Source organism: Canis lupus, chromosome 8, assembly GCF_011100685.1.
Source record: "Canis lupus familiaris isolate Mischka breed German Shepherd chromosome 8, alternate assembly UU_Cfam_GSD_1.0, whole genome shotgun sequence".
NCBI lineage: Eukaryota > Metazoa > Chordata > Mammalia > Carnivora > Canidae > Canis > Canis lupus.
This window is the reverse complement of record NC_049229.1, coordinates 73,628,495-73,652,974: the sequence shown is the minus strand read 5'-3', so window position 1 is coordinate 73,652,974 and position 24,480 is coordinate 73,628,495. Positions and strand designations below refer to the sequence as shown.

General features: G+C 42.3%; 1 gene segment (V, D, J or C); it reads left to right on the top strand.

Moving 5' to 3' along the window:
* Nucleotides 1-1,928: 1,928 nt before the first annotated feature.
* The window catches only part of LOC106557516, a 180,912-nt gene continuing 158,360 nt past the window's right edge, over nucleotides 1,929-24,480 (top strand). Inside the window, 2 exon segments of the C gene segment in view lie at nucleotides 1,929-2,088; nucleotides 2,192-2,496. Of these exon segments, the coding sequence occupies nucleotides 2,043-2,088; nucleotides 2,192-2,496 (351 nt within the window).

Below are 24,480 nucleotides of genomic sequence, written 5' to 3'. Positions count from 1 at the left end.
GAGAACCCAGAAGTGGACGCACAACTTTATGGTCAGCTAATATTCAATATAGGAGGAAAGACTATCCATTGGAAGCAAGACAGTCTCCTCAATAATTGGTGCTGGGAAAATTGGACATCCACATACAGAAGAATGAAACTAGACCACTCTCTTTCACCATACACAAAGATAAACTCAAAATGGATGAAAGATCTAAATGTGAGACAAGGGATCCCTGGGTGGCACAGCAGTTTAGCGCCAGCCTTTGGCCCAGGGCATGATTCTGGAGACCCGGGATCGAATCCCACGTTGAGCTCCCAGTGCATGGAGCCTGCTTCTCCTTCTGCCTTTGTCTCTGCACCCCCCCCTCTGTGTGTGTGTGTGTGACTATCATAAATAAAAAAATAATTGTGAGACAAGATTCCATCAAAATCCTAGAGGTGAAAACAGGCAACACCCTGTTTGAACTCGGCCCCAGTTACTTCTTGCAATATACATCCACGAAGGCCAAAGAAACAAAAGCAAAAATGAACTATTGGGACTTCATCAATATAAGAAGCTTTTGCACAGCAAAGGATGCAGTCAACAGAACTGACAACCTACAGAATGGGAGAAGATATTTGCAAATGACATATCAGATAAAGGGCTAGGTTTCAAGATCTATAAAGAAGTTCTTAAACTCAACAGCAAAGAAACAAACAATCCAATCATGAAATGGGCAAAAGACATGAAGAGAAATCTCACAGAGGATGACATAGACATGGCCAACCCGTACATGAGAAAATGCTCTGCATCACTTGCCATCAGGGAAATACAAATCAAAACTACAATGAGATACAACCTCACACCAGTGAGAATGGGGAACATTAACAAGGCAGGAAACCACAAATGTTGGAGAGGATGCGGAGAAAAGGGAACCCTCTAATACTCTTGGTGGGAATGTGAACTGGTGCAGCCACTCTGGAAAACTGTGTGGAGGTTCCTCAAAGAGTTCAAAATAGATCTGCCCTACTACCCAGCAATTGCACTGTTGGGGATTTACTCCAAAGATACAGATGCAATGAAAAGCCGGGATACCTGCTCCCCAATGTTTTTAGCAGCAATGTCCACAATAGCCAAACTGTGGAAGGAGCCTGGGTGTCCATTGAAAGATGAGTGGATAAAAAAGATGTGGTTTATGTATACAATGGAATATTACTCAGCCATTAGAAATGACAAATAGCCCCCAATTGCTTCAATGTGGATGGCACTAGAGGGTATTATGCTGAGTGAAATAAGTCAATCAGAGAAGGACATACATCATATGGTCTCATTCATTTGGGGAATATAAATAATAGTGAAAGGGAATAGGAGGGAAGAGAGAAGAAATGTGTAGGAAATATCAGAAAGTTAGAACATGAAGATTCCTAACTCTGGGAAATGAACTAGGGGTGCTGGAAGTGGATGAGGGCGGGGGTGGGGGTGAATGGCTGATGGGCACTGAGGTGTACACTTGACGGGATGAACACAGGATGTTATTCTGTATGTTGGCAAATTGAACACCAATAAAAAATAAATTTATTATTAAAAAAAACTGGAAGAAATAACTGATGAGCTCAGGAAAATCAGGATATAAAATCAGCAAATAGTTTATCCAAAATAACAACAAATTACCTATACAAAATTAACAAAGTAATCTGCTTTACGCTGGTATAAAAAATAAATTTTTGTATTAAAATTTACTAAGGGGATAAAATATTCTATGGAAAATGACCTATATTGGTGAAACCCTTTTGAATATGCACCCCAAATGCAAAGATAACTCTGTTTATACATTAAATCTTCATATAGTCATAATGCCATCTACACAAATTGCTATAGAATTGTGGTGCAACACATGTGCTGACTTTTAAAGACTCTAATGTAAGTCTAGAGTTGGTTATATAGTCAAAGGACATGCAAATAGAGTCTTCTCTTTGCTGATTAAACCAGCCCAACCCCGACCCTGCAACTGGGAGTGGAGCCACAGCCCCAAGATCCCCAGGTGAGGCCATTCAAGGATAGGACAGAACTCAGAGGTCATCATGGAGTCTGTGCTTGGCCTGGTTTTCCTTGTCGCTATTTTAAAAGGTAATTAATGGAGAACAAGAGACCTTGAGTTTGTGAGTGGAGGTGAGTGAGAGAAACAGGGGATGTAGGATCGTTTCCTTACCAGGATGTCTTGTGTCTGCAGGTGTCCAGGGTGAGGTGCAGCTGGTGGAGTCTGGGGGAGACCTGGTGAAGCCTGGGGGGTCCCTGAGACTCTCCTGTGTAGCCTCTGGATTCACCTTCAGTAGCTCCGACATGAGCTGGATCCGCCAGGCTCCAGGAAAGGGGCTTCAGTGGGTCGCATACATTAGCAATGATGGAAGTAGCACAAGCTACGCAGACGCTGTGAAGGGCCGATTCACCATCTCCAGAGACAACGCCAAGAACACGCTCTATCTGCAGATGAACAGCCTCAGAGCCGAGGACACGGCCGTGTATTACTGTGCAGACACAGTGAGGGCACCTCATTGTGAGCCCAAACACAAACCTCCCTGTAGAAGGGGATCGGGACCACCAGGGGGTGCACACTCCTCACCACTTCTGTCTTGAAGGCCTAGGAGTAGGTGCAGATGGAGGTTCTGGGCAGGTTTACTGTCAGGGCCTGGGCTTCCTCTCCAAGGTGTAGTTTCCCTGAGAGAGCCTCTCTAGGTACAGGATATTTTTACCTATTCAGTCTCTAACTTACAATCTTTGTTGTCATAGAAAGAGAAATATAGTAATGTTCACAAATGGCAGTTTCTGATTTGGAAACTTTGTTGGATTTAGTCAACAACTCTTCTTATATGCACAAGGACATATTTGCTTAAACTTTCCCTAAATATCAGTTTATTACCCATTTCTCCATGTACTACAACTTCTCCTTTTTAAGAATCTAAGCTGCATACATGGTACATGAAATAACCACTCAGCTCAGTGTGCAAGGTTTTTAGAAACCGCATAAACTACATGCTGGTCATGACACTACAAGGGGGTCAAAAATCCAAAGGAGAGAAGACGGACTGCAGTTGTGACCTCAGTCTTGAATCACACTGACAAAAACAATATTAGCTTCAACCTGGGAAAACAAGAGACCCCAAGAAGTGAGTTGTGAGGATGTGTAGTGAAGGGCCCCCCCACACACACAGACACAGACAGGAGAGTACAAACCTTTATCACCTTCGTCATCAGGTCTGTTGAGAGCAGGTCAGGCCTCTCAGCAAGTCATAAGTGCTTGGATTTGGGAAGGACACTGGCTCAGGGTGTGTGTTTTGGGTCAGTGGTGGGGACGAGGTCCTGCTCCAGGAGGGGCTTGTGTGGAGTCAGTGTCCCACCTGCATCACAGGAGGAAATTCAATGGTTCCTGCGGGATTTCTCATGAGTGGGGCAGGAGGAGAAGAGGGAGGACTGGTGATCACAGAAGTTAGCAGGTACCACTCAAAGATATTGTGTGATGACAAATTCAACTAAACTATTATGAAAACTGGAGAGAACAAGAGTGGAGGAGGACCCTCCACCTGCAAGGAATAACTCATGGAATCTTCAGGTGCGGATATCAGCTCACTGTATGTGACCTCTGCCATCCCCATGTTGGAACCTAACGCTCTTGTGATGGGAGGAGGAGGTGTAGCCTTAGAGGAGCACTTAGTTCAGGAGGTGCAGCCCTTGATGTGATCAGGTTCCTTATACATCAGAACTGGGAAATCTCCCTGACCCAGGCCCCATGCGAGATGACAGGAAAGGACAGGCTAGGGCGTGGGTGCTTCCAGGCACCACATATGCCTGCATCTGGACCTTAGACTTCCCAGACTCCAGAACTGTGATAATGAGTGTCTGTAGTTTAATCCACACAGTCTGGGAGTGTAATGACACCACCCAGACACATTAAAACAGTGTCGCATCTCTTTTTTGTCCTTTACAACCTGGTCCCAGTGAAACAGTGAGGTTATGACAAAATAGCAGGAAACCCACATCCAGACTCACTGTCCTCAACTGCCTTCCATGCTCCTGTGCTTAGTAGCTCTGCATCATGTTGGTGCCACACATTCCACCTACAATCCTTGGGTTCTTTAGACACATTAGTATCCTGAGATTCCTGCCTCTGTACCACCTAAGGAGCTTTAACCCAGGCACATCCCCATGGAAGCAGACATCTAAAAGGTCAGATTTTCCTGTCTGCTGCTCATAATACTATACAGAATATTCTGGATCAGCCTCCCTCCCTGCTTTCATCACCACAGCTATATCTCCCCATCACAACATCCACACCTCCTACATTCAAAAGGAGGTTGATTTTCCACCTGTGGACTTGCAGTTTTTGTTCTCTCAGAACTCTGACTGATTTCATGGGTGATCAGAATGATTCGACAACTGCCTATCATGTTCCAGGAACGAGACAAGCTCAGGGACCCTGATCCAGCATCTTAACTCCTCCCTCCCAATGCTGTTATAGCAAAGACCGTGTGGGGAATTCCTTCTGATTTATATGCTGTAGATAAAATGGGGATTCTGGAATTTTATGTCAAAATCGCCAGGTTTATTTCCCTCCCAACTCTTATCTCAGTCCTGTGGATTCATTTTGTGTTTGAGTGTATGTTGTACAATAATTGTATTATTTTGCAGTAAGTAATGGTGACATATGTGGTCCATGCACATAATCTCGCTAATGAATGACATAGAGAGGAAAGCACCCCTCAACATGTGACACAGGCTTTGGGCAGGAGGTCGGGCATCCTTCGCAAGGACAAGAATGTGGTAATATTGTTATCACAACTCTATGTCTTCATGCCATTGAGGTAGATGCACTTTGGATGGTGTGGGCAGCTGGCAGTCCCCCGGATGCACAGGATCCTTTCAGGAACAGAAGTTGCTGGATCTGTAGGCAGAGCAGAAGTCCTGTCTCATTTTGCAGGGTCAAGGGGACTGACCCAAGAAACTCAAATTTGAGGTGGATCAGAACAGCAAACTGGAATTGAATTCCTTAACCTTGGTATATTCTCTAAGTCTCTATCTTCCTCTGTGTGTACAAAAGCTAGGTCTAGCTTCTGCTCCAGAATAACAGCTTTATGACGAAGACGTCACATATGGTGCTGGTTCTGGGTTTTCAGAGTGTCTGTGGTGTGTGCTGCATGCACTGTGTTGTCCTGTTTTGGCTGCTATTTCTTTCAGGCCAGGCATCTACACAGGCCCTCTTTGCCTGCAGTGGGCAGTGTGTGGTCCCTGGCCAGCATGTGGTGTGTTTTACCTGGATGTACTCTGCTCTGCTTGTTAAATAAGCCCTGATACCACCTCCGCTAAAACTGAGGCCCTGCAGAATTCTCTGGTCAGGAGATGTGGGTGGGCAAGAGTGCAGCCGGTCTGGGAAACCATATGGTGCAACATCAAATAAGTAATAGGAGACCTGCCCTATGATCCAGCAACTGCATTACTGGGCATTTACTCTAAGAATGCAAAGTACTGGGCTGCCCAGGTGTCTCAGCTGTTGAGCGCATGCCTTCAGCTCAGGCCATGTTCCCAATCTGGGGATTGAGTCTCATATTGGGCTCCTGGGAGGAGCGTGCTTCTCCCTCTATGTCACTGTCTCTTTGCATCTCCCCTGAATAAATAAATAAAATCAGTGAAAATAAAATAATCCTGAGACATCTGGGTGGCTTAGTGGTTGAGCGTCTGCCTTTGGCTCAGGGCATAATCGCAGAATCCAGGGATCGAGTCTCACATCAGGCTTCCTGCATTTAACCTGCTTCTCCCTCTGCATAGGTCTCTGACTCTCTCTGTTTGTGTGTGTCTCTCATGAATAAATAAATAAAATCTTTTTAAAAAATGAAAGAATATTCAAAGGAAAACAGGACCATTGGCATACTCACTATTATAAAAATGAATATAAAAGCACTGAGGTGGATACTTGATGGGATGAGCACTGGGTGTTATGTTATATGTTGGCAAATTGAACTCCAATAAAAGAATATACAAAAAAGTACTAATTCAGAGGGATGTGCATTTATGTTACAGCAGCATTATGTACATTAGCCAAACTATGGAAACAATCCATACATGAATGAAATCTAATCCATTTGCAACTACGGGGATTGAGATAGCAAATATAATGTTAAGTGAAGTAAGTCAGAGTAAGAAAAACACTGTAGGATTTCAGTCATATGTTGAATTTAAGAAAGAAAAAAATGGGATCCCTGGGTGGCGCAGCGGTTTGGTGCCTGCCTTTGGCCCAGGGCGCGATCCTGGAGACCCAGGATCGAATCCCACGTCAGGCTCCCGGTGCATGGAGCCTGCTTCTCCCTCTGCCTATGTCTCTGCCTCTCTCTCTCTCTCTGTGTGTGACTATCATAAATAAATAAAAATTTAAAAAAAGAAAGAAAAAATGAGCAAAGGAGAAAAAAAAAACATTGATACATACACCAAGTAATAGCTCCTTCATTACAGATTACAAGTTGATGGTTACAACATGGGAGATAATTGGAGTATGGTTGACCTGTCAGATGGGGATTAAGGAGTGTATTATTGTGCAGGACACATTGTGACAACCCACAGCCTGGGAGTGTCAGAAATCCTGTTGAGATGAGAACTGTGGTGGAGGGCTGAGGAGGTGACAGGGACAAGGATTCTCCTGACCTCATCACACCAATGTGTCAGGGGTTTAGGACAGAGATAATGCTGTCATGTGCACATCATTCTCTCTATGATGGTTTGAAGCAACAGCTACACAGAAGGAATGGTAAAGGTTTAACACTTTGCATCAAGAAAAAACATTTATTACTTTTTGTGGTGGGGGATATTTGCAATCTCTATATGGTAAGAAGGAGAGAATGCTCCTTGAGGCATCATCTGAGAAGACTTGGGAAGTGTCAGGCTGCAGAGTCTGGGACTATAGATCTGTCTTTATCAAGAATGGGATATCTCCCCCTCCCCGCCTGCTTTATTTTCTTTTTTTTGAAATGTGACAAAGTTCTTGGGGGAAAGAAAGGATGTGAGTTCCATGGATAAATTTATCTGTCCCAGTCTCCATGTGAGCACCACAACCATCCCTTTCTCATAAGATACTCATGAATTCATGGTCACAATTCCTGGGCTGACAGGTGTGCCAGGTTCTGGCTCAGTCTAGGTCACCACATCATTTTTGCTGCCCCCCTTCAGTGCTGTGTTCCTGCAGAGGTTCCTTTTCACACCACCCAGCCAGTGTGTGGTCTTGCCCCTGGGACAGTGATGGTGGTCACCACAAACCTGGGCATTATTGTGTGACCTGGAATGTGACACTGAATACCCAACCTATATTCTTTCCATGACCACACTGTCCAGGTACCACACAAAGGGCTCGTGTCTACAGACTTTTATTCCCCTACCATCTGGATGTCTACCTGAAGTCAGCTCCATCAACTAGAGTTCATGCTTGCAGGGCAACACCCTTGCAGATTCCTGGGTGTTCAGACCCTTCCTCCGTGTTTCCAGAGTAGCCATACTTGTATTTTCATGTTATGATTCTTCTTCTACCTTCACAGAGGAAAGATCATTGAGAACCAATAGTCACATTACTTCCTTTTTGGGAGCTCACCTCCCTCTATTACCTCTCATAAGAGCATTGGCATTACTTGAGGAGCCACCAAGATGCTCCATAAAGAGTATTATTTTATTTTCTGTCACTTATGTGCACTTCACACACACTGTTACATGTTTCAGGAGTACATCACAGTGACAGGACGGAATATATGGTGGGCTATGCTCTTGCCCAGGGGCTCCACCATCAGGAAATTATATTAATCTTAGGATGTCTAAATTAATGAGACTCATAAATGTCCCTTTTACCATGTAATAGAACATTCACAGTTTCCATCCATGATCAGGACACCACAGTCCACCCTGGGAATCCAAGCTCCACATCCAGCCCACGTGCTAATACATTTATCACATCCCTACAGCCCTCGAACCTTCAGCCTAGAAATGCAAAATCTCCAGTCCAAATCTGTCTAAATATCCTCCACCCAAATTCCCACATCTCATCATCTCTAACACATGTGGGCAGGACTCGGTGTATGATCACCCTGGGAATGTCTCCTCTAAACCTGAGGATGCATGATTCTAAAAATAATTCTGATTCCAAAATGCCTGGTGGACCTCACAAGGAGCACCAGCTGTAGACCCTCCCAGTGCAGGGATCACATGGAGAGGATATAGGAGTTGGACATACATTTCTAAGAACAACTTGGAAACAATTAGGTTCTGAGGCCTGAGATTCTCTCTAGTTCTGGAATCTACACTGGGTCTGTTGCTCTTCCCTTGGGGACCTCTATCCCTTTCAGGATCTGTGTCAGTGTGAGGACATGTGTGTTTACCAGCATGCTCTCTGGTATGAAAATTAAGGGAGACCCATGGCCATCTTACAAGTTATCCTCTCTCTCTCCCTGTCAGCCCCCCCTGGGTGCAATCCTACCTCTACAACTTCTTAAACACTTTTCAGGGCTCTGCTGCATGAGCAGGGATTCATTGCATATGAATAAAATCAACTCAAAGCCACACTACAACACTGGAAATAACAATATTTTATTGATGATATAATCCCCAATTTTCACAAGTCCTGGTGCTTAGTTTGGCCACCATGCAGTGTCTATAATGGTACTGATCTCGAAACATCAATTATTTGCATCTATTTTTACATAGTGTTGAGGACGATCTCCATGGAGGAATTATCCAGAACCTGACGTGAAATGGGACCATATCCAGTTCAGGGGGAGTTGATGATAGGGGTGATCATGCTGCCAGCCAGTGCTTCACATGATTCACCCCACACCAGCTGCCCAGCATCCCTATGCAGTTTTGGGCTCATGGAGAGGGAAGGGCATCAAGTGTGGTATCCTGTGTCTCAAGCCCAACTGTGCACATCAAGATATTCATGGACTATCGCTAAGAGAAATTACACACTGTGCACTTATCTCAAGAACATGTCCTTCCTTCCACAGTCTATGAAAATGATTTGTCCATTGACCCCGTCTTATTGAACAATGTCATCCCTCTCTCTCATAATCACAGTGACACTAGCACAAGGTCCTGAGGATACATTCTTAATCTCTGCAGGCTGACACCACCACCTCTGCAGGCAGGAGGAATGCCCCCAGTCTATACCTCTATACCAAATCGTCTAGTAGAGAAGCCCCAGGGTGAGGGTTCCTGGATCAAGTTGAGGAGAGGATTTTGTGTCCTGGTGGCTCCAGTCCTGAAGAATGGAGTGTCCCTTTGGGACCTAGGACATGAGGTCACAGATCTAAGTGCTCACGGTTCCTCCCCTACAGACTCAGTCTCCCTCTGGCAGGGCCCTGTGTCCGACCCACACATGAGTCAGGACATTTATGAGAATGGAAATATCCCCAAAATCTCCCCTTGGTTGAAAATCCATGCACTGCGTTTAGGGCAGTGACTCTTGCATCCCCACCTGGGCATCCTGTGTTCCTCACCCCTGTTGCTGACTACCATTTCCTCTGAGTGCTCATGTTGTAGGCTTTCTCAAGGAAGGCAAGTCCTGTCCTCATCCTGTGGTGTCCCTCTCCACAGGAGATAAGTCCCTGGCACCCCTGCAGGAGTCTGTTTCTGGGCTGGGGAAACCCAGGCAGACCCTTACACTCACCTGCTCCTTCTCTGGGTTCTTATTGAGCATGTCAGTGTGGGTGTCACATGGGTCCTTTACCCACCAGGGGAAGGCACTGGAGTCAATGCCACGTCTGGTGGGAGAAGGCTAAGTACCACAGCCTGTCTCTGAACAGCAGCAAGATGTATAGAAAGTCCAACACCTGGAAAGATAAAGGATTATGTTTCACAGCAGAAGCACATCTATTCAACCTGATGAACAACCAGCCTGATGAGATACAGCAGAGCATCTGTCATGAAATCACAAGTTCAGGTTTGAGCATGAGAACAGAATTGCTACAGTTTATGAAAACAACACCATGAAAATCAATTGCAAGAGTCTATATTCATATAACATAAAAATACTGAGTTACTAGAGACCAATTAGGGAACAGGTCAACATTGAGGAGACCAGGGAAAAAAAACAAGACTTTTACATATATTGTCAATGGATAAACTATTCATAGGCAATCATTAATCATGACATTGGAATGTTATAGACAAAATTTTAATATACATAACACCAAATATTAAGAATACACTTTGTGAAAATCAACTACATTTTTCTACCCAAGTATTTATCAAGGTAATGAAATACAAAATATGGACCAAGGAAAAACTTGCACAAATTTCATAACCAACAAAGTACATTCACTTGAATATCATAAGAACCCTCAAACTCAATAGAAAAAAAAAACAATGACATCCATCTATACAACAGGCAGAGCCTTGTGTGGACATGTTATACATGACAGTACAGACACATGAAGTAAGCACAGGAGAGGACACTTTCCACCAGGATCTTTCAGGGAAATTCATATCAATCACAATGAGATGCCCTATATACTCATCATGGGGGCTCATGTATGAATGAAGCACTTACCAGACATCCTGGGAAGCATACAGGACACCTGGGTCTCAACCCTGTAAGTAGGAAGGAAAAATGAAACAGAAGCCCTGGAAAATCATTTTTCTGTTCCTCATGAAATTATAGATGGGTGACCTACCATGAGACCTGGAAATCCCACTCTTCACTCCTCAGTGATTGCTCTAGAATAATGAAACCCCATGTTCATGTAAAAATGGCATGTGAGGACTTTTTGTGTCTTCATTTCTGTTAGAAGCCTAGAAAAACCCAACAGCCTGTGTGAAGAATAATCCCAGTAAGAAAACATCCATCAATGGGACAGCATTCTGCAATAAGAAGTCACATTATTGATGCACACGCCATCCCAGGGCAACCTCAAGGACATGATGTTCTGTGAATGTCAGCAGTCTCAGAGAGGACAGGCTGTGCAGCCTGGGGCATTCGTACAGCCAAGCCAGGGTCACAGTGGTATGGTTGGGCTTTCTTTCCCTCTCTCTTCCTCAAACCCAGATGATGAGCTCCTCTGCATCAGGGTGCATGCTTCCCTCCTGTGCACAAGGTCCTCACATATGGAGGCTTCACAGACTGACGCAAACCAGCTCGAATCCTCTAATGGGGGTGTTTGAGACCAGAGTGTGATATGTGTTCTGACAGCAGCTGTCCCCTCCAGCATCTCTGGCTCTGGCTCTCTCCTGCAGGTGAGCAGACTATGTTAGGACACCTCCAGCTGTTTCCTGCTACTGCTTCTTTCCACAAGCTGAGATCTAGACCTTCCTCACACTCAGCTGGAAATGAGGGACTGTGTCCGGGAACAGATGTGGAGCTCTGTGTAGTGTGTGGTGTGCACCGTGATGGTTGCCATAGTAGCTACACCACGTGGTTCCTTCCATCCAGAGTTTCCCATAGCCTATTCTCCACATCCTCACCAGCACATGGTCCTTCTCATTTTCTTTCCTGTGGTTCTTTCATCACCACGAAAACTGTGAGAAGATACCTCAGTGGTTTGGGGTTGGATTCATAGGATGATTAGTTTGTTGGACCTTGATGTATATATGTTTGTTGCCTTGTATGTATTTATTTATCTTCTTTTTTTTATTTATCTTCTTTATCCACACTTCTCTCCATAAATATTCTGGCCTTTTCCACAGTTTGACCCTTGGAACATTGCTAATATAAACATGGGGGTGCAGTTGCCCCTTTGGATATATATATATATATATATATATATATATATATATATATATATATACAATCATGCAATTAATGGGTCACAGGGTGTTCACAACCAAAAAAGGAACCAGACATAATACACCCTGCAACATATCTCATCAATATTTATATAATAAGATATCAGAACTGGAATTCAGGACAAGATTTATGTTTTCTAGCTGGGTTTGAAAAAAGCATACAAAATTCTAGACACTCCTTAGGGTAGAAATGCAAAATAATCAGGCCGAAATTTAAAATGCTCTAAGTTAGATGCAGGCTGAATTGGAAGCTCTAACAACAAGGGTAAATATAACAGAAGAGAGTTAGGGACATAGAAGACAAGGTGATGATGAAAAGGCATAAAAGAGAGTAAATGGACCATGTGAGGAGAATTTTAAAATCAGTGAAGCCATAAAAAGAATCAAAATTAGAATGATTGGGGTTCCTGAGGGAGAATAAGGAGAGAGGGAGAAAGAAGGTATATTTGCACAAATATAGAAGAAAATCAATTTCGGGATCCCTGGGTGGCTCAGCGGTTTAGCGCCTGCCTTTGGCCCAGGGCATGATCCTGAAGTCACAGGATCAAGTCCCACATCGGGCTCCCTGCATGGAGCCTGCTTCTACCTCTGCCTGTGTCTCTGCCTCTCTCTCTCTATCTGTGTCTCTCATGAATAAATAAATAAAATCTTTTTTAAAAAAGAAGAAAATCATTTTAGACACAAAGAAAGATCCAAATGCAATTGAGCGTGTAAAGAACCACTTATTATGTCAATGGGCATCAAAAAAAACTTTGAGTAGCAACACTTATATCAAAAGAACTAGACTATGAACCAAACTGTAATAAAAGTTGAAGTGAAAAAAAAAAGAAACAAAGAGAGAGAAAAAATAAAAGATGAAGAAGCATACTATATCACTAAATGTTCAATCCAAAGTAGATATAACTATTCTATATATGTGTGTGCCTAAAGGTGATGTCGGCCAGGATATAATCCATGTAACAATAAAATTAAAGACACAGATTGATAATAACACAATATTAGTGGGAACTGACCTCCCATGGACATCAGGGAAGCAGAATCCAAGCATAATCTCAACAAGGAAACAAGGGCTTAGAACAACACACTGGACCAAATGGACTTCAAAGATGCATACACAGTATTTCCTCGTAAAATAGGAGAATACACATTCTTCTCCAGGGCACATGGAAAATTCTTAAAATTCTTCAGATTTGATCACATAGGTAGTCACACATCCAGTCTCAAGTGGTACAGAAAAACTGAATTCATTCCATTGATATTTTCAGACCATAATGCGATCAAACTAGAAGTGAACCACAGTAAAAACCATAGAAGGTACATAAATACATGGGGGTAAAAAAAGTCCTACTGAAGAAATAATGGGTTGACCAGGAAGTTAAGGAATTAAAACACACATGAGGGATCCCTGGGTGACGCAGTGGTTTAGCGCCAGCCTTTGGCCCAGGGCGCGATCCTGGAGACCTGGGATCGAATCCCACGTCAGGCTCCCGGTGCATGGAGCCGGCTTTTCCCTCTGCTTCTCCCTCTGCCTATGTCTCTGCCTCTCTCTCTCTTTTTCTCTCTGTGACTATCATAAATAAATAAAATAAAATAAAATAAAATAAAATAAAATAATAAAATAAAATAAAATAAAATAAAATAAAACACACATGGAAGCAATCAAAATGAAAGCATGACACTATCAAAACTTTGGACATAGCAAAAAGGGGCCCTCAGAGAGAAGCATAGAACAATACAGGCCTTCTTAAGAAACAAGAGAGTCTCATATACACAAGTTAAACTTGGAGAAAGAACAGCAAAGAAAGCATAAATCTAGTGGGAAAGAGAAATAATCAAGATTGGAGCAGAAATCAAGGATATAGAAGTAAAAAAAAGACAGTATATCAACTCAGCTCAGGGCTGATTCTTTGAAAGAATTCATAAGATTGTAAAACTACAGGCAGACTTGTCAAAAAGACAAGAAAAGGGACCCAAATTAATAAAATCATTAATGAATAAGGAGAGATCACAACCAACAGACAATAAATACAAACAAGTATAAGAGAATATTCTGAGCAATTATATGCCAATGCATTAGGCAATCTAGAAGGAATAGTTGCATTTCTAGAAACATAAAAACCACCAAAACTGAAACAGGAAGGAAAGGAAAAGCTACAAGGAGCTATAACCAGGCAAATCAAAACAATCATTATTAAAGGTATCTCAACAAACAAGAGTCCAGGCGCCTGGTGGGGAATTCAATAAACATTTAAAGAAAAATTAATACCTAGTCCTTTGAAAATGTTCCCAAAATAGGAATGGAAGTAAAACTTCCAAGCCCATTCTCGATATCAGCATTACCTTGACCCCCCAAACCAAGCAATTACCGCACCAACAAGGAGAATTACACAATATCCCTGACCAATGTGGATGCAGAAATTCTCACCAACTTTCTAGCCAATATAATCCAATTGTATACTGAAAGGATTATTCACTATGACCAAATGAGATTTCTTCTTGACCTGCAAGGGTAGTTCAACGCCTGTAAATCAATCAACATGGCAAACCACAGTAATGAAAGAAAGGAAAATAATTATTTGATCTCCTCAACTGATGCAAAAATAGTACTTGACAAAAGAGATCATTCTTTTTTAATGAACAGCTTCTTCTGTGTTAAGATAGAGGGAACCTACTCAACATCACGAAAGCATCTTCAAAAAGCCCAGAGTCAATATCATCCTCAACAGGGAAAAATTGAGAGCGTTTTCCGTGAGGTCGGGAACACGACAGAGATGTTCACTCATCACTCTTCAATATAGTACTAGAAGTCTTCGTCTCAGCAATCAGACAACGAAAAGAAGTAAACTGTATCCAAATCAGCAAAGAAAAAGGCAAAATTCCACACTTCACAGATGACATGATACTTTATGTAGAAACCCCAAAAGATTCCAACAAAAACCTGCTAGAACACAGGAATTCAGTAAGTCAAAGCATATAAAATCAATACATGGAAGTCAGTGGCATTCCTATTCACTAAAAATGAAAAAGAAGAAAGAGAAATCAAGGAATGAATCCCACTTATAATTTCACCAAAAAGCACCAGGCAAGAAGGAATAAATCTAACCAGGGAGAAAAAGTATGTGTAATCTGAAAACTGAGAAAGAAATTGAAGAAAACATAAAGAGATGGAAAAATATTCTATCATCATGGATTAGAAGAACAAATATTGACAAAATATCTGTGCTACCCAAAGAAATCTACACAGTCAATGCAAACCCTGTCAAAGTACTATCACCATTTTTCTCAGAACTGGAATAAACAATCGTGTAATGTATGAAACCAGCAAAGACCCTGAATAGGCAAAGGGAAGTTGAGAAGAAAAACAATCAGGAGACATCACAATGCCTGACATCAAGCTGTATTACAAAACTGTGATCTTCAAGACAGTGTGGTACTGGCACAGAAACAGACTCATGGATCAAAGGATAAGAAGAGAGAATCCAGAAATGGACCACCAACTCCATGTACCGCAGACAATTTTGGTGTTAACACTATTCCTCTTTCAGATCCTACAGGGTCCCTCCTGTGACTACAGGATGCTGGATTGGAAGGCGTTCCTTAGCAGCCAAGTTCTGTTTCTGGGCTGGGCACAGGAGATGTGGGTCTCAAGTAATTTCTGCTCAGTGTCTTCTTGCTCTCGTCCAGCAAGAGCACTGGTGAGGGCTTTATGTGATAGGTTCCCATCCTACAGGGGAGGGATGCATGAGCATGGGATCGGTTTAATGATGTCATCTTGGACAACTTCACACTATAATACCGTCAGCATATGAGATGTCAAGACACCTATTACATATTCAGGCTGAGCCTCGTGATCCTTTGTCACTTTTGTGCCAGGGTCTGGGGCTTCCTTTCCATCAAATATTTAACCCAGGGACACAGGATTCTATGTTGACCTATTCAGTGTTTACCTACAAATATACATGTCATGGGAAGAGAAATAAACTAAACTACACATATGAAACATTCACATGCATTGCTGATTCCTGTCCCTAAATACAAAAACGTTATCAATATCCTGATGCTCATCAACTTATGCTTCACAGGAGACAAACTGACTTGGTGTGCATCACAGGATCACCCAGATCAACCAGCAAGCATGCTACAAGGAGCAAAAAGTGCATGCAGGACACGAGGCTACATAAGCATTAACAATCCAAGAAACAGAGGAAAGGCCTCTGGTGTGGTCAGTATCTTGGACCATGATCAATGTCATGTCAGTGATCTTTGTATTGGATATACACATTTATAAGGGTGTCGTGTCTTTTCTCATCTCTTAATTAGGTCTTCAGATTGAAACCAGTTTTCTGATATGAGAATTTGCTACTGCAGTTTTCTTGGATGTCCCCTAGCAAGAAAAAAGGTTATCCACTAACTCAATTTCAATCTAGAGGTGTTGGATTGAAGATGATCCTCTTAACAGCAGAGAAAGATGATATCATGCACTAAGGTCAGGAACATGACAGGAATGTCCACTCTCAAAAAAGTTCTTCAATATAGCGCTGGAAGTCCTTGCCTCAACAATCAGACGAGAAGAAATAAAAGTTTGGAAATCAAGAAAAAATAAGTCAAAATTTCACTCTCCACATATGACAAGGTACTCCACACAGAAAACACAAAGGACTCCAGGAAAACATTTTATATCTGAGTCAGCAATTCAGCAAAGTAGCAGGATATACATTCAATGCCCAGAAGTCAGGTACATTTTACACTAACAATGATAGAGTACAAAGAGAAACCCAGGATTCCATGGCATTTATATTTGCAACAACACAACAAAAATAATTAACAGTGAATCAAATCAAAGATGTAAAGGATGTGTACACTGAGAATTCTAGAACACTTATGTTGGAAATTGAGGAAGACACAAAGGAATGAAAAACATTCCATGCTCAAGAATTAGAAAAAGTGGAGGGGGAGGTGGGCAAGGGGTGGGGGTGACTGGGTGACAGGCACTGAGGGGGGTACTTGATGGGATGAGCACTGGGTGTTATTCTATATGTTGTCAAATTGAACACCAATAAAACATCAATTTATTATATATATTCTTAAATGTCTATGCTACCCAAGGAAATCTACATACTTAATGTAATCTCTATCAAAATACCATCGAAAAAAATACCATCAACATTTTTCAGAGACATAGAAAAAAAATCTTAAAAATTGAATTGAAGTGGAAAAGACCATAAATACCAATGGGATGGTGCAAAAGAAAATCAAAGCAGGCGGCATCACAATGCCTGACGTCAAGCTGTATTACAAAACTATGATCATCAAAACGGTGTGGCACTGGTGCAAAACAGACATATAGATCAATATAACAGAGTAGAAAACCCAGATATGGGCCCTCAAATGTATGGTCAATAAACTTCGACAGAATAAGGAAGAATATCCCCTGGAAAAATTAAACAGTCTCAAAAATAATTGGCATGGGGAAAATTGAACAGCCCCTGCAGAAGAATTAAACTGGTCCATTGTCTTATACCAGACAATAAGATAAAGTCAAATGGTTAAAAGATCTAAATGTCAGACAACATTCCATCAAAATCATTGTGAGGAGAAGAAAGAAAAGATTGTCTATCTTCCAGTGGAAAATCTTTCCTCCTTTATCAAATGTTAGTTGACCATAAAGTTGAGGGTCTACTTCTGGATTCTGTATTCTGTTCCATTGATCTATGTGTCTGTTTTTGTGCCAGTACCACAATGTCTTGATGACCACAGCTTTGTAGCACAACCTGAAATCTGGCATTGTGATGCCCCCAGCTATCGTTTTCTTTTTTAAAATTCCCCTGGCTATTTGGGGTCTTTTCTGATTCCACACAAATCTTAAAATAATTCGATGAAACTCTCTGAAGAAAATCCATGGCATTTTGATAGGGATTGCAATAAACGTGTCAATATCCCTGGGTAACATTGACATTTTCACACTATTAATTCTGCCAATCCATGAACATGGAATATTTTGCAAGATACATCCACGAAGGCCAAAGAAACAAAAGCAAAAATGAATTATTGGTACTTCATCAAGATAAGAAGCTTTTGCACAGCAAAGGATACAGTCAACAAAACTAAAAGACAACCTACAGAATGGGAGAAGATATTTGCAAATGGCATATCAGATAAAGAGCTAGTTTCCGAGATCTATAAAGGACTTATTAAACTCAACACCAAAGAGATAAACAATCCAATCATGAAATGGGCAAAAGACATGAACAGAAATCTCACAGAGGAAGACATAGACATTGCCAACACACACATGAGAAAATGCTCTGCATCACTTGCCATCAGGGAAATACAAATCGAAACCACAATGAGATACCACCTCACACCAGTGAGAATGGGGAACATTAACAAGGCAGGAAACGACAAATGATGGAGAGAATGCAGAGAAAAGCGAACCCTCTTACACTGTTGGTGGGAATGTGAACTGGTGCAGCCACTCTGGAAAACTGTGTGGAGGTTCCTCAAAGAGTTAAAAATAGACCTGCCCTTATGATCCAGCAATTGAACTGTTCGGGATTTACCCCAAAGGTACAGATGCAATGAAACTCCGGGACACCTGCCCCCCGATGTTTCTAGCAGCAATGTCCACTAGCCAAACTGTAGAAGGAGACTCAGTGTCCATCAAAAGATGAATGGATAAAGAAGATGTGGTTTATGTATACAATGGAATATTAGCCATTAGAAACGACAAATACAAAAAAATAAAAAATAAAAAATAAATAAATAAAAATATAAATAAATAAATAAATAAATAAATAATAAAAGAAACGACAAATACCCACCATTTGCTTCAACATGGATGAAACTGGTGGGTATTATGCTGAGTGAAATAAGTCAATCAGAGAAGGACAAACATTATATGTTCTCATTCATTTGGGGAATATAAATAATAGTGAAAGGGAATAGAGGGGAAGGGAGAAGAAATGGGTAGGAAATATCAGAAAGGGAGACGGAACATGGAAGTCTCCTAACTCTGGGAAAAGAACTAGGGGTGGTTGAAGGGGAGGAGGGTGGGGGGTGGGGGTGACTGGTGGGTGGGCACTGAGGGGGGCACTTGACGGGATGAGCACTGGGTATTATTCTGTATGTTGGCAAATTGAACACCAATAAAAAATAAATTTATTAAAAAAAGAAAGAAAGATGAACTGATATACATACAAAGAGTTTATATATACAAAGGGATATTTCTCAGTCATCAGAAAGGATGAATAGCTACCATTTCCACCAACATGTATGGAACTAAATGGTATTATGCCAAGTGAAATGAGCCAATCGGGGAAGGACAATCATCATGGTTTCACTCATACGTGGAATATAAGAAATAGTGAACGGGATCATAGGGAATGAGGAAAACTGAGTGGGGATAATTTGGAGAGAAAGGCACACCATGAGAGAGTCCTATCTCTGGGACTCATACGAAAGGCTGCAGAAGGGGAGGTGAGTGGTGGGACATGGTGCCTAGGTGCCGGGCACTATGGAGGGCATGTGATGAGATGAGCACTTGGTGTTACTATATGTTGGCAAATTGAACTTAAATAAAATATTGAATAAATAATTGAAAAATAAATTATTAAAGAGTGGGATTATGAGCAATAACATGCCAACAAATTCAGCAATCTGGAAGAAATTGATGTCTTCCTATAAATGTAGAAACAACCCAATCTGAAACAGGAATGAATTTAAAAGCTGTACAGAACCAAAACCAGTAAATGAAAAACAAACATATTTAAAAGTCTTCTAACAATCAAAAGTCCAGAGACACATGGCTGCCCATGGGAATGTAACAAGCATTGGAATAGAATTAATATGGATCCTGAAAATATTCCAAAAAATAGAAATTAAAGGAAACTTCCAAACTCATTTTCTGTGGGCAGCATTACCTTGACTTCAAAAGCAGACAAATATCAAACTTAAAAGGAGAATTATATATTAATATCCTTGATGTATATGGATGCAAAATTCTCACCAAGATCCTAACCAACAGGATCCAACAGTACATTAAAAGGATAATTCACCATGACCAAATGGAACTAATTTATGTTATGTAAGGGTGGTTCAGCAACTGCAAATCAAATGATGGGATTTGAGTCATTAATAAAAGAATGGATAAGGACCATTTTATCCTCTCAACTGAAGCCCAAAAAGCTTTGTCAAAAGAGATTATACTTTCTTGATAAAAAAAAAAAAAAACTCTTGCTGTGTAGAGATAGGGGGACATACTCAAGATCACAAAAGCCATCTACACAGACACATGGAGAATGTCATCCTAAACAGGGAAAAGTTGAGATCTTTTCCCCTAAGATCAGGAACAGGACAAGGATGTCCACCATCACCACTATTCTTCACCATTGTGCTAGAAGCCCTAGCCTCAACAATCAGACAACAAAGAGAAGTAACAGTCATCCAAATCAGCAAAGAAACAATCAAATGTTCACTCTTCACACCCAAGATACTTAAAGTTCAAATCCCAAAAATTCCTTTGAAAAAATTGCTAGAACTTATACTAGAATTCAGCAAAATTGGAGTATGTAAAATCAATACAAGGAAGTCAGTGGATTTTCTTTTTTTTTTTTATTTATTATTTGTGATAGTCACAGAGAGAGAGAGAGAATGAGGCAGAGACACAGGCAGAGGGAGAAGCAGGCTCCATGCACCGGGAGCCCGACGTGGGATTCGATCCCGGGTCTCCAGGATCGCGCCCTGGGCCAAAGGCAGGCGCCAAACCGCTGCGCCACCCAGGGATCCCTCAGTGGATTTTCTATACAGTGCAAATGAAACAGAAAAAAGAAAATCAAGGACTGGATGCAATTTATAAGTGCACCAGAAATCATCAGGTAATAAATAATCCTAACCAAAGAAGGATGGACGTATAGTCTAAACATTCCAGAAAACTTATGAAAGACAGTAAGGAATACCCAAGTAGATAGAAAATATTTATTCTTATAGATTAGAAGAATAAGTATTGATAAAATATCTATGCTATCAAGAGCCAGTTACACACTCAAAGCCATCTGTATAAAAATATCACCAGCATTTTTCACAGAGTGGGAGCAAATAATCTGAAAAATTTTAAGGACCCACAAAGACCTCAAATAGCAAGAGCAATCCTGAAAAAGTAAAGCAAAGCTAGAGATATCCTGATTCTGCTTGTCAAGATAAATTACAACATTTTGATAATCAGGACAGTATGGTACCAGCACTAATACAGACATATAGATAAATAGAAAAGTCTGAAAGCCTAGAAATGGACCCTGAACTCTGTGGTCAAAAAGTCTTGACAAATAAGGAAAGAATATCCAATGGAAAAAAAATAAAGTGTCTTCAACAAATGGCATTGGGAATACTGGAGGCCCACATGCAGAAGAATGAAAGGGGACACTTTTCTGACATCATTCACAATAATGGACTCAAAGTTGATGAAGGATCTAAATGTGAGTCAGGAAACCATCAGAATCCTCAGGTGAACACAGGCAGCACCTTTTCTACCTCGGCTGCAACCATTTCCAGACGTGTCTCCAGAGGCAAGGGAAAGAAAAGGAAAATGAACTATGGGGACTTCATCAAGGAAAGAGCATTTTCACAGCAAAGGAATCACTAAAGTAATTAAAAGGCAACCTACAGAATGGGGGAAGATATTTGGAAATGTCTTATCAGATTAAAGGCTCAAATTCAAATCTACAATGAGAATTGGGCAGAAGTTGTGAACAGACTTGCTGTCCTGTCCAGAGATCCTGCATCACACAATATAATAGGGAGCTCTGCATGCAAAACGATATTCATTTGCTCTCCTAGATATGCTATATATCAAACAAAATATTAGAACAAAGAATCTGACAGAAAAGAGGGAAAACATTCACGCCGAAGACTACCATACAAATTAAGCAATAATAAAAGATATTAAAATCAGTCAACAAGAAGTTAAATGATTTGTGTGCATATACACAAAGAGGAAAATCATTGCAAAAACACAAGTAATTAATGAGCTCACGGAAAATTCAGGATATAAAATCAACATAGACAAAAAAGCTAATTTCTACACACTAACAAAAATTTTCTGTATAAAATTACAATACAATTCCCTTTAAACTGGTATCAAAAATAAATATTTATGATTAAATTTTATGAAGGAAAAAAATACTCTTTAAAATTGACCTATATTAAAAAAATTTATTGTATTTTTTGAAGATTTTATTTTATTTACTCATGAGAGATACAGAGCAGGAGAGAGAGACGCAGAGACACAGACAGAGGAAGAAGTAGGCTCCATGCAGAGAGCCCAACGTGGGACTTGATCCCGGATCTCCAGGATCACGCCCTGGGCTGCCAGCAGCACTAAACCGCTGCGCCACCCGGGCTGCCCAATAAAAACTTTTTAAAAGGCACAGAAAGGCAAAGATAAATATGCTGATGAATTAGAACATCATAAATCCACTGTGCCACCAAAAGAAAGTCATCTAGGTTTAAGAAGTAATGCTTGTATATAACTTGTAAAGAATTGAACTCTAAGTCTGGAGCTGACTATATAGTCATAGGACATGCAAATAAGGCCCTCCCTCCACTGATTAAACCAGCCCAGCCCCGACCCTGCAGCTGGGAGAGCAGCCCCAGTCCCAGGATCCCCAGGTGACACCATTCAGGGCTCACAACACAACACAGAGAAACCACCATGGAGTCTGTGCTTGGCTTGGTTTTCTTTCTCACTATTTTAAAAGGTAATTCATGGAGAACAGATACCTTGAGTACATGAGTGGAGGTGAGTGAGAGAAACAGGGGATGTGGGACAATTTCCTGACCAGGATGTCTTGTGTCTGCAGGTGTCCAGGGTGAGGTGCAGCTGGTGGAGTCTGGGCGAGCCCTGGTGAAGCCTGGGGCATCCCTGAGACTCTCCTGTGTGGCCTCTGGATTCACCTTCAGTAGCTATGACATGAGCTGGGTCCGCCAGGCTCCAGGGAAGGGGCTGCAGTGGGTCGCATTTATTTCGTATGATGGAAGTAGCACATACTACGCAGACGCTGTGAGGGGCCGATTCACCATCTCCAGAGACAACGCCAAGAACTCGCTGTATCTGCAGATGAACAGCCTGAGAGCCGAGGACACAGCCGTGTATTACTGTGGGAAGGGACACAATGAGGGAACTTCAGTGTGAGCCCAGACACAAACCTCCCTGCAGAAGGGGATTAAGACCATTAGGGGGTGCACACTCCTCACCACTTCTGTCTTGAAGGTCCAGGAGCAGGTGCAGATGGAGGTTCTGGGCAGGTTTCCTGTCCGGGCTTCCTCTCCAAGGAGCAGTTTCCCCAGGGAGTCTCTCTGAACACTTGATTATGTGTTTAACTATTCAGTCTCTTTCTTAGAGACTTAGGCACTCAACTATAGCACTTACACTTACTTGTACTTAACTTTTCCAGACCCAAAATATTAATCAATTACCAATAACTCCATTCAAGTCATCTGAACATTTTCATGTGTCCTAGTGGCACTCACTGTGGATCACAGGTCCCCAAGCTAACATGTTGTCTTCCACATCACAGTATAGAGGAATCTCCAATCAACACAAGGGAATAGAGACATTCTACAAAAATGTTAATAACGGCCTCTGTGTGAGAGAAATTCTCAGCATGACATGGTAGGAAAGCGGACTCAGAGGTCACACACACACACGCACACAATCACAAGAGTATAATCTTTTATCATCTTCACGTTCATGTCTGATGAGAGCCAGGCAGGCCTCTCATCACATAAATGCTTGGATTGTGACAGGGAAGACCACTGGCTCAGGGTGTGTGTAGTGGGTCAGTGGTGGGGAAGGGGTCCTGCTCTATGAGGGGCTTGTGTGGAGTCAGTGTCCCAACTGCTTCAAAAGAGGGAAGTAGGGGAGAGGAGGGGCAAGATGGCTGAAGAGTAGGGTCCCCAAATCACCTGTCCCCACCAAATTACCTAGATAACCTTCAAATCATCCTGAAAATCTACGAATTCGGCTTGAGATTTAAAGAGAGACCAGCTGGAACGCTACTGTGAGAAGAGGTCGCACTTCTATCAAGGTAAGAAGGCGGGAAAAAAGAAATAAAGAAACAAAAGGCATCCAAGGGTGAGGGGCCCCACAACGAGCCGGGCTAAGGCTGGGGCGAGTGTCCCCAGGACAGGAGAGCCCCATCCCGGAGAAGCAGGAGCTGCACCAACCTTCCCGGGCAAAAAGGGGCTCGCAGGGAGTTGGAGCAGGACCCCAGGAGGGTGGGGGTGCCCTCAGGCTCCCTGGGACACTAACAGACACCTGTACACACACAGGAGAGTGGGCCAAGCTCCCTAAGGGCTGCAGCGCACACAGCGGGACTCGGAGCAGCTGCGAGGGGCTCAGCCGATGGCTCCACGGAGGTGGCTGCACGGCCAGGAGCCCGAATCCAACAGCGCAGGCCTGGGAGCCCAGAGTGCCGGGACACAGCCCGGGATCTGACCTCCCTCCGGGACAGGCAGAGGCCGGGAGGGCCAAGGACAGCAAGGACGCTCCTGCCCCAAGCTGAACAGATCAGCGGCCCTGCCCCGGAGCCTCCAGGCCCTGCAGATGGAGTGCTTCAGAATTCCTGTGGGGGCTGAATCCAGGTTTCCAGAGCTGCCGCAGCCACTGGGGTTGTTCCTCCTGGGGCCTCACGGGGTAAACAACCCCCACTGAGCCCTGCACCA